This window comes from Scardinius erythrophthalmus (assembly GCF_964197995.2).
Source record: "Scardinius erythrophthalmus genome assembly, chromosome: 20".
NCBI lineage: Eukaryota > Metazoa > Chordata > Actinopteri > Cypriniformes > Leuciscidae > Scardinius > Scardinius erythrophthalmus.
Genome location: NC_138240.1, coordinates 23648404 through 23660410, shown reverse-complemented (window position 1 = coordinate 23660410; position 12007 = coordinate 23648404). Strand labels below are relative to the sequence as shown.

The 12007-nt window shown below is 36.8% G+C and overlaps 1 protein-coding gene across 1 annotated transcript in view; it reads right to left on the bottom strand.

Moving 5' to 3' along the window:
* Nucleotides 1–12007, bottom strand: part of LOC308680196 (transmembrane protein 132C) — a gene marked incomplete at its 3' end in the record, with an annotated part of 322165 nt that overhangs the window by 86547 nt on the left and 223611 nt on the right. Inside the window, exon 4 of the mRNA XM_081348194.1 lies at nt 4746–4932. Coding sequence (XP_081204320.1) covers nt 4746–4932 — 187 coding nt within the window. The remainder of the gene's footprint in view (nt 1–4745; nt 4933–12007) is intronic.

The following is a 12007-nucleotide window of genomic DNA, read 5'->3' as shown; positions in this document are numbered from 1 at the left end:
GTACAGTATATGATATTGGTGGAGGGTGGTCTGGGCCCACATCAATATTTTTTAGGAGGCCCCAAATCCTCTAGCTACGGCCCAGCCTTAAACTCAGCCATTTTGAGTTCACTCAAAATAATACAACTTTTTAGGTGAACTGCCCCTTTAAGAAATGATGAAATATCTGTGAATATTATGTTTTGTATTACTGTCTATTGATATCATAAATAGTGTTCAGGTGGAAAAGCAGCACTTTTTGAGCAGTGATGCATTTGTATGATTTTCTCTTTAATGTGCCGATTCACAAAATGAACAGCAATTGAACAGCATTTTTCAAAGGATTGAAAACCCATGAAAGGCCTTGAAGTGGAGTTTAATTAGATGTTTGCCTAGGAGGCAGAAGTAATGGCTGGAAGTCATCCAGCTACAACACCTTTTAACACTAAAGTTCAGCTTTGCTGTGGCTTTGATAATGACTATATATATTAGGTATATATGTGGAGTATATTAGGACTAGGGCTATATTGACAGCACATCAAAGATGACATTTATAGTTTGATTTTGTGATACAATTGATAGTATTTGAAAGTTGAGACTTTGTTTCATATCAAAAGTAACAAAGCTTATTGTGATTATTGAATAGCAGATGCACTATGCTGTTTTCTGTTGATGTGTGAAGAAAACTTCACAAACATTACAGATTACATTTAAGAGTCAGTATCGGCTCATCAAAATGAAGATGGATTGAAATCGATTAATTGATTTCATTATCCAAGCCATTATTAGGACTGTCGATGAATTAACTTGGCAAATTAGCACAGTGTATTGCATAATAAAGTAGCGCAAATTTGCTTTGTGTCATTTGAACCGATATGCAATTTTCCTATTTTCACGACCAGTTTTGTTGAAGTCCTTAATGTCACTTTTAATTTATTCTTCCTGGATAAATGTATTCATTTCTTTCAAAACTTTTGAACAATGATGTATATATGCAATTAATATGATTCATTAATTGGTTAACAATAATTAATTCAATTAACAATTAAAGGAGAACTCCGGTCAATTTTAACATTGAGCTCATTTTTTTGTACATTTGGAGTGCTGTCAATACAGAGAACAACGACAAAAATCGGTGTTGCCTACAGTTTGTCGAGTTCACACGCATAGGTTTAGTACCTATGATCACGCGCCTGAACTCGGCAATCGACTACTTTGGACTTCAACCGAAAAACAGGATGTAAACAAAGGTATTTGCGCTGGCTTAAATAACATCATTTTTATACATTTCTTTCACATCTACTGCAGTCAGATTCACTCGTGTTCACTCTGAAGGAATCACTCACATTTTCTGTGCACTTGTAATGACACATCAAGGATGTTAAGAGGCTAAAAGCAGGTTTAGTACTTGCCCTATTGAAGTCAACAGGGTGCAAATTTTAAAAATAGAATAACTCGGTGTAGGCAACACCGATTTTTGTCGTTGTTCTCTGTATTGACAGCACTCCAAATGTACAAAAAAATTAGCTCAATGTTAAAATTGACCGGAGTTCTCCTTTGACAGACCTTGTAGTTTTTAAAATGAGCTCAAGCTTTTTAGTTCATGGAGTTCAGTTTTTTCTTCATTTGAAAATTTGTATGCAGCATTTATCAAGGATGCCAATTATTTTACACATTATTTACTACAATTATGTCAAGATTAACAAATTAACAACTTATAACTACCGCATAACTTCTGTAATGCATAATTTTCCTTTCACTGAGAGCAATTTTATCTGCCACAAATAATTCACGGGCTTTTATCAGTAAGTACTTGTATACATAAATAATGTAATTGAAAAATCGGCATATGTAAATATATCTTAAAATAATTTGTATTAGGCCCTGGTATCCTATTTACATACTTATAATGTAAGAATGTTATTGTCAGGATTGGAACAATGTAGCTCATGAAAAACCAGCAAAAAGAGAGCGGATCCCTCTTCAGAATCCCCAAAAAAATTTTTGAGAAAAATCCTTCTGCTTGCTCATGCATGACTCCCTGCGCTCCTCCACTTGAGACCTCGTCTGGAGCAAAGCGATAGCTAAACCACTCACTCTGCCCTACAGAGTCTGAAGCAAGAGCCCCGTCCCCGCCAAAACCCTCCCGTTAGACCACAGATACCACAACGGCGTGCCAGACAATTATGGGGTGAACCAACAAGCAGCAAGTGGCAGAGGAACCTTGTCTAGCAGAGCCAAAACCTCAGCCAAATGATTAGTGAGGGGACAGTGAAGTGTGACAGCAAGCACTACAGCATTGAATCCCAGCTGTTGAAGACTTCTGCAATCCCTCTGATGGCCAAACAGGGTCTCAGATGAGAGGGCACACAAGGGTGATTAATTACTATGCCGTCACAGGGTATGTTTTTCACTAATACCTCATCAAAAATGCAAATATGTTGAGGCATCATATCGTCGCTGTCAGGCAGAAACCCTTTTTTCTTCTTCATAAATCATTATTGGTCACCATTTACATCTGTCTATGGGTTTTGCTAATATTTAACTAATGCAAAGTATAAATAGGCCTATATCACGAAAAAATTGAAGACCGGAAGTACGTCTTTTAGTAGGGATACAGCTCTTCCGGTTAGCTCTTTACAATGGCAGAGTCCGATAGATACTGCTGGACCAAATCTCTCCGCAACCTGCCTGAAGTCACATATGACGATGTGGTTCGGATGGTAAATGAAAACTCTCAAGTGGAAAAGCGTGAAAGCTGAGTTATGGCTGTCTACGTCCTGACGCAGAGCAACCCGGTACACTACAACAACAGCGACGGGCCGTTCGCCAGTTAGGTAAACGTTTCTATGGTAACATCGAGTTGGACCAATCAGCAGACGTTGCTGCTACGCTTAGGATTGTGGGTAGTGTAGTTTTTTTCATAAGATCGCGGATAAAACATGTTTTTCTTAAAACAAGGTTGATTTCATACGAACTTATAGCTTCTACAGGAGCAAAAACCTTCGTTTCACAAACTCATAGCTCCTGGTCAGTCTACCTCGGGTGGTTTAGACATTATGGCTGATAATCTAAATCCTTATGGAGAAATACTGTTGACCGGAAGTTCTGAATCCCTACTACGCGTTCCGGAAGCAGGAAGTGTGACATACGCCTATTAAAAAGAGCTTGTGACTAAACCTCAGAACTCCATTGGATCCTCAGACTGTTCTTACAATCTATTTCTGCTTATTTACGATGCAAAGGTATAAAGAACTGGTTGTTTGAATTAGTACACCAAATGTGATGCCCGTACTGCCTTTATATGCGGCCATTCTAATGTCTGATAAAACACGCATGCAATAATATGACACATGCAAGTGTCTGGCCATATTTAAAACCTGGCCATATTGCCTCCACTCAACACTTCCTTTTTCCCCCTATTACTTCAATGTTAAATTATTACAGAACCTTATGGAAAACTACTGGAGAAAATATTGGAGAAAATTCATTGACTGCAGCAAACTGATTCCATTATTGCGTAGGCAAATGGACAAAACATTATTGATTTCGGAAATGTAAGAAGTATGTGTTAAAGAGAGACGGAAATTGATCTAATGTCTTTAGAAAAATGTAAACATTTCATAAGAGCCTCAACGTTACGGCACTCTTAACCTTTAAGTGAGAGTTTAAGTGACATTGAATTGCTATGTAATTATTATATTGTCATTCTCATTAACAGGCCAGTTGATGTTTGTGTAAATCTCAGTTGGAGACTGCATGCTCGCATTGATTTTTCTGTATGATGTATAATTACTACGCAAGAATTAGCAGGAACGAAGGTAATGACTGATGTTCTATACACACACATGGAAATTAGCTACACAAGACTGCAATTACTCAAATAACATTGTTTAAAGCCAATTCTTTTGAAGCAAAATGATACAATTACAATAAAAGAATCCAATTTAATAATTCTGGAACTTCTTAACACATAGCAGAAGCAATAGAAAAGCGACTGCTGAGCCTGAATACTCTTTCACACAGATTAGAATAGATGGTGTTCATGATCACAGAAAAATAATTAACCATCACATCAATAAGCACATTTCCTTTCTGCAAGCACTGATTATTCTGATTAAAAATGATTATAAGAGACTAATATTAAACTTTTGTGAATTCAAATGTTTTTTAGGTATTGGTGAGTGACTAAATGTAAACTTAAAAATAGAAGTGCTTTAATAAGAGCCTTGGATTGGATAATTCCTGTAAATCAATCCCTAATTATGGTGATTTAAAACTGAAAGCATAACTTTAAAACTTTAAAATTAGCCAACATAAAAGAGTAGACCACCTAAAAACATTAAAAGCAATTCTTTTTCATGTGATTTGTTCAAGTTTCCTTTTCCGATTAATCAAACATCATTCACTAAATTTATATAAAATGGCAATAATGTGTCTTGAATGATGAGGTTCACATCTAATTTTATTTAACAAAAAGAAAAAGGGTAGAAGTTAAAATTAACAGCTAGAGTGCAAATTACGCTTGAGAGCTTAACTGCAATTTAATATGTTTGATTCTCATCACCCGTGTCCTTAAGATTTTTACTGGATCATTGCTCTTTAAAACATGAGATTATGCTAAACCGAAAAGTGGTTACGACAACCTGGACGGTTCATTTCAGTTAAAAAGCATGACCTCCTGCCTCTTTTATCTTTCCGTCCCAGCACTCCCCGAAGAGACCCATCACCTTCCTGAGAGACAGCTGATATGACGTTTTTCTCACCATAGCCAACGGCACGATGCCAACAAGGTCTTTCTGTGCCAGGTGGATGTGCGTCTCTGTTTCCTCATTGCCGGCCCTGATGCCCGGGTATTCCACCGCCCAGAAGATGGACCTGCTGCCTACCGTGCTCCCGACACCATCCACCTCCAGATCCACCTGAACGACCCTCTGCCAGCCCGGCTCCACGCTGAAGACAGACAGAGAGAAACCAATAACAGTTTTCTAATAATACATGTCATAATTAGGGATTTCCGCAATGCAGGATTTCCGCAATGCAGACGGAAACATACAATACAGTCATAAAAATGCCATTTACTGTACAATGAATCATATGAAATACGATAGGGATGTCCCGAGCTGATCATTATCGTCTATCCTTAGCCCGATCCTTTATTTTACGTCAGCTGTCATAAAGGTGTCGGTATGCACCTTTAAGTGGGTTTGCCCAATTTCCATTAAAAGGAAAAGAAGCAGCTCTAATGTGCGAGAACCAATGAGGTTTTGCATATTTGATGCGAACGTTTGTAAAGAATCAATCGAAAGTCATTTATTGTCCAGTGGTTCTTTACAAAAGTGCGCATTCCATATGCAAAACACAGAAGCTCCAATGTGCGTGTGTGAATTTCTAGAACAGACCTACTGTAGAACAGATTTATTGTTATTTTTATCTGCCGTCAGACTATCTAAGCCGCGTTTCTCTGGGTTGCGTCTTGCTTCGGCCTTGACTAACAGATGGGCATTCTGACACCGCAAGCTTCATGCTTACAGTATAGTCCCATATTCATAATTGTGATCACACAATGTCTACCATCGTAACAGATGTTTACATCTCGTCTTTATACAGTATATACCTTATTAGAATAGATTAATATAACTTTTAAATAGTCTTCAGCTGATTGTCGTCTATCAGAACATCTGCCAGTTTCTGCAGAGATGTTGAAGGAGAGAAGCTGCTTTTCAGTCTTCTCTCCCAAACTGCCCACAGTAGTTCAGTAATATTCAAGTCAGGTGATTAAGCTGACCAGGGCAGACGAAGTTCATCTTGGTGCTCCAAATGTCCAGTTTTTATGATCAGAACACCATCTTTTTCACATTTTAGCAGTGGTGTCTGAGATTACATTTTTAGCAGTTGCAGCGCTTTTACTGATGTTGGCTTCGTAAGGTTTTCTGTGGTCAGTTTTTTGTGGAAAAGGTCTTCAGGGAGAATATTGGGGTTTGCTGACACTTTGCTGCAGTTGTTCTGTGTTGTTTGGACAGAATCCTTTTTAATGTTTGACAGTTCCCATTTTTCAGTTTCGGTTATGCCCCTTTATTCTTCTTTGCTGACTAAGTCTTGCTATGATTTGTCTGTTTTTGCGCAGCATTTTGTTTGCCGAAAAAATAGTCTGATTACATTTTAAAAGATTAAATAAATTGTTCGGTTTATGCCTCCATTTGATAACCAAAAAAAAAAAAAAAAAAAATCTAAACAGAATTTCTGGGTGGCAAATAAAAACATTTCATAAGAGCCTATTATAAAAAAAAAATTGTGAAAGTTTTATGAATTGATTAGATAAAATCTAATTAAACCATTAAAATGGAAGAAAAAAATAAAAAAATGTAACATTTCATAGGCCCTACACATTATTATTATTTTGGTAAATCTTTTAATAAATTGTTGATTTAGTAAATCAATTTATTATTTGATTTATTATTTTCCCCAAAAAATCCAACAGAATTTTGTATAAAACAACAACATTGATTTCATAGGGCCCTACATGATGTTGTCATGAGGAAAAAAAAAAGAAAGAAAGATAGACAGAGTTGAAAATGAATTGTGTGATGTAACGAGTCTCCGAGGAATCAGGTTTGAAGCCACGTCAAGTCACTAAGAGTTTACAGTCATGAGCCGATCGAGGAACAAGTAGATGCGCATGTGAGAGGCATCATAAAAGAGTTGCTGAGTGCAATGACACAGCTCTCAGCGAAAACCGCACCGCCACACATTAAAAGAAGGATAGAGAGGAGAAACCCAACAGAGGGGAAAAGTAAGGCAGGAGGTATAAGAAAGGAAGTGATATGGAGAGACAGGGAACAGATGGAGGTAGACACATACAGAGACTACAGCTGACAGGAACAGAAGAACCAACGAGAGAGAGAGAAAGACACAGAGAGAGAGAGAGAGCGCACAAGAAACAGAAACAAAGAAACAGAAACTTCATTTTCTGCCTAAGGTGGTGGTGATCACCTTGCATCAAATTGCATGCAGAGTTGAAGAACAACAACACTCTATCTAATGTTTTTCTTTGGCTTTACATCTATCTCATGAACTTTTCAAGCAAGTGGCCAGGATTGATCCCGATAACAGTGAGAAACTACTCGAAAATTTTCTACAAGCTTGAAGTAGTTAAAGTTGAGCTACTGCTCTGAAAAATTAAAGCATCATTATAAGCAACAAAATATAGGCTGAAGTTACACAATGAGGCAGTATGTTTTCAAAATTCAATCAGAGGTGTATTTTCTTCTGAAACAAAAGACATTTTTACATAACTAAGTCAAAACAAAGTACAGGAACTGAACTGATTCAGTAATGAATGGGACTTTCCAGTGAGAAAGAGGATTTTCTGAATGAACCAATTCATTAGGAAGAATCTGGCTTTCTCATGCTATATGAGAGAGAGGACTGTCCTTAAGAACTGAATCAATATGAATCAGAATTTTAACACCACATACAGGAAAGGTCTAGCTGAATGAACTGATTCACTAGAATGAATCAAACTTTCCAATGCTACACATGAGAGAAAGGACTGTCCCAAAGAACGGATTCACTAGAATGAATCAGACTTTTCATTGCTATAAATGAGAAAGAAGACTGTCTGAATGAACTGATTCACTATAATGAAATAAATATATCAACATAAACAGAGGACTGTCCCTACTGAATCACTAGAATGAGAATGAGATATGAGATTTTCTTCCCAGCGGAGGTCCAGACAATACTTTTTTTGAACTCTTTCATAAAAAAAATCCTTTCATCAAAAAAAAGCTTGAACGAAGTGTGTTTGGCTCAAGATAAAAATATTAGAGGATGTAGTGCCGAAAGATCATTACCGTAAACGACCCGTAAATGACCGCTTGTGGTGTGTAACACTCATACTTTACTTTAATAAGCAGAAACGGTAAAATGGTGCAATTATGTCCCGCTGTTAATTAATACCGCTGCTTTATGTTTTACAAGCAAATGCTATGTACCATCTAATTAATTTCAATTAAACTGGAAAGTTTTCCTAGAAATAACGCGAAATCAGGGCACGTAAGATCCTGAACATGATGAATGACGGGATACGCTTAGGCCGTGTGTCCACCAAAGCATTTTTCCAGAGGCTAGCGTATTTTTCCAATTGTTTTCAATGAGAGCGCCACGTATTTAAAACGCTATGAGCGTAACAAGGCGCTGAGCGTCTATTTCACACTGAAGCGGTTGCCGAGAGTTGAAGAATGTTACATTTTTGGGTAAAACGCAGCGCTTATCACTGCCACTATTTACCCAGCCCTCCAATCAAAGAGGAGGGGGGAACGGGACAACGTCAACAGATGATAACAACAAGCATAATAACGGAACAAAATAATTTAGAACGAGCCACATCTGGCTTAAAAAGCTTTGGTGGACACGCGGTCTAAGTGCACTGAGCTTTGGCATTTGTCATACCTGGGACAGTCTTGCGCACTTACTTCCTGTTGAGTGTACGTGGTCTTAATTGGCCAAGACCACCAGTATGTATTATAAATATACTGTAAATATAAATGAAAGTGAGGACTGCACGAACCGACTCACATTCACAAACCGAATCAGAATTTCCATTGCTGCATATATATATGAACCAACAAATTCACTAGAATTGAATCAGAATTACACATGAAAGTATACAATTCACTATGAATCAGGTTTTTTATGCAACCGTTACTAAGAGGTGCATAAAAGCAATCATACAGCATATTAAACAATATTGTTGACTATAATAAAGCCAATTAAATTACAAATGTATTACATAAAGCCATTTTAGGTTATTTAACCAATATTTTTTTTCAGAGTACCGGCAGGCTTTAGTTACATTCTGTTGTTAGTACACAGGAAGAGCAGAAGCTGCTTCACTCTCAGAGTGCATATAAGTTTCCTGATTACACATTTACAGAATGAGTGAAAATGAAAACAGCACCCCAAATCCATTTTCATTTCGACAGCTCCATCTCTTGAGAGCATCTTTCATACAAATTAACATCCTCTCACGGAACAGCAAGATAGAGTCAGACACTGGGTATGAAAAGAAACATCCCAGTTGTGAATCAACAACCCAATTTTCCTGACAAAAAGAGGTAGAGTGAATGGCAAATGAAAATGGAGGAAATGCGTTTCATTTCAGAAACACTGACTCGTTGCTCGTTTCACCAGTCTCACGGCACACACATCCTCAAAGTTTCACAACAGCCTGTCAAAACAGATGCCGTGTTGTTCTGAGGACCAACACAATTGGGAAGCCACAATCAGAGGCTCAGGGAAGACTCATAAACTTCCTATTGTAAATGACTACTTGATTGAACTTTTATTGTCTTGCAAAACATCACTAGTTACTTTTGATTACAACAAGATTAATGCTGTGCATCTGAGGATTTAAAGGTAGACTATGCAGTTTTATTTTTGAAAAATTTCAAATAATGGGTCAAAACATCAATCCTTGTTCCAAAACGTGAGAGGAGAGTCTGCTGGCAAAAGAGAACAAGACAGAGCTCGTGGTAAAACGAGAATCAACATTGGCCTGGCTTTTCGGAGATGGCGAGAACTGAGGGATTTGAAACGTTGTAAAAGCAACGCGGAGATGCTGTTTTTATTACTCAACTGGCGAGTAAGGTATTTTATTAAACAAGATAAATTGCCATATGTAGCTCTCTAACAGAGTTCAGGCATTGTAAAGCATTATCTGTTGTGAAGGGTCATTTCATTATGGTTGTTGTAGCGCTGTGCTGCTATTTTCAATGAAGTGTCTATTAACGGGTATAACTACAGTAACGTCTTCCGCTAGTTAGCCTGAGACTCTTTCAATCTAAACTGGTTATCTCCCTTAAACCTAGTAGTAAATAATTTATGAGTAGTGGGATAATCTCTCTCTCTTTATCTATGAGGAAGAATCATAGAAAAAGAATCATCTGCACAAGCACAACCAAAACAATGTCCTTCCACAAAATGCATGTAGTGTTGTTACATAAAACAAAAGTTACATAGTGCACCTTTAAATTGATTTATTCTTGTATGTTAAAAACTAAATTTGGCACAGTCTTTACCTTAATTTACCCCTTTAAAGTGGACCATTTTGAAAACAAATACTGGCCGTTTTACAAACGTCCTGTAGGTGCTGCATGTATTTGAGAATTCCCTTTTAAAGGTGCACTAAAATCTTTTGTTTGTTGCGATGTCGATACAACACTCATTTTGGTTTTATACTGACACCTACTGGTGTGGATGTAGAGAGTATTATTTATATACTATTAAAAACTTCATTTTTCTTGTAAGTTATGTAGGCCTACCTTTGTCATGTCTATTTAACTTTATTTTTTATTTCAGTTTTAGTTTTAATCATTTTAGTACTTCAACTTAAACATTTTTCAATTATTTGGCAAGGCAACATTTCAAATTTTTGTTTATGCTTTCCATCTAATATGTAATTTATTTTATTTCAGCTTTATTTTATACTATTGAATTTTACCAACTTGGAAATAGGAAAACATGTTTAAAAAAATTAACAGATGCAATGTTTGCACTGTACTGGCAACTATTAATACAACACCTAAACATTACATGTTACCATGAGACTGGCATGATTTACATATCGTGAAAAACAGCACCTGAATCATCACAAAAAAGTGAGTATCCTTCAGCAAATTTTGCACTGCCCCTCTCTCTTTGAAGTCCATGTGCCGGAATACAATGTGTGAGGGTATGTGTGAAAGAGAGAATTAGAGAGAGGAAGACAGAAAGTGTCTTTAGGGATTTGCAGAGTAATGAAAGCTGCTCCGGCAGGTACAACAGCAGGGAAAGGGACAACAGAATAGAGGGTGACAGCGGTCTTTCGGGAGCGACAGCAAAGGAGCGATAGTGAGCGGGAAGAGAAGAGAAAGAATAAAAAGAGAGATAGACACCGAGCACATTTAAAACCGTCCCACAACTCTGGCAGTTTTGCTTTTCTTGGGGAGAAAATATAAACTATTAAATGAATTGGTAAGGAAAAAGCTATTGGAAATACAAGTGGCGAAAAAAATTGTAAAAAGTCACAAATAATAGAAGGAGGGGAGTGAAAAAGACAAATTGGAGTGTAAGAGAAGCAAGATAGAAAGTTGGATTCTATTTTGAATGATCAATATTTCAATGCGACAATTCAAGATACAGACTGATGCCCTTTAACTCTTGACGCACACACAAAAACCGTGAATACAAACATTATTCCTAACTTATTTCTCTGTAATAACTGAACCCGTCTTTCATTGGTTGGACAAACAGATTCATCATCATTAAGTTTGAGACTATGCTGGCATGCTCAAACTGAGCCACAGGGTTCATACATATCAACAAAATCACCCTACAAATGTCTTGCAGATAGACATTATGATCAGTGTTTTGATCAGAAAGTTATTTTTTAAAGTAATGCATTATATTGCATTACTCCCTAAAACAAGTAAGTAATGTGTTACGTGTTTGTGTTACTTTTCCTCACCTGGGCTGGGCTTGCTTGTTTATTTTTAATAACAAAACCAACAAAAGGTTATCTAAAGTCATAGTATGGTTATATAGGATCATAGAAAGTAAGCAGCAAAGACAATGGTTAATAAAGTGAGATTTAATACATAAAGTATATTTGTGTTTTTTAACATTTAATTATTGCAAGTTTGCATAATATTCTGAGTTCGCATTTCATTGTTTTTATTCATTTAAATGAATAATGCATGTTCATATTTAGTCTACAACTACAATAAGCATCATATTTACACAGCACACACACAACGCCTCTGCACTTACAATTTCTCTCAACATGGGGACAGGAGAGGTGACAATCAATAAATGGGAATCATTTGAAAAAGTAGCTCAGATATTTAGTTTTAGGCATGTTTTTAATGGGTACAAGTGTGTTCTATATGCTTTGTTATGTGGTATGTAAGCATTGTCTAATAAGATACTTTTTATTTTTATGCCAGTGTCAAAGATGAGTTTCTGTCCAGGAAATCTGAACAGACAA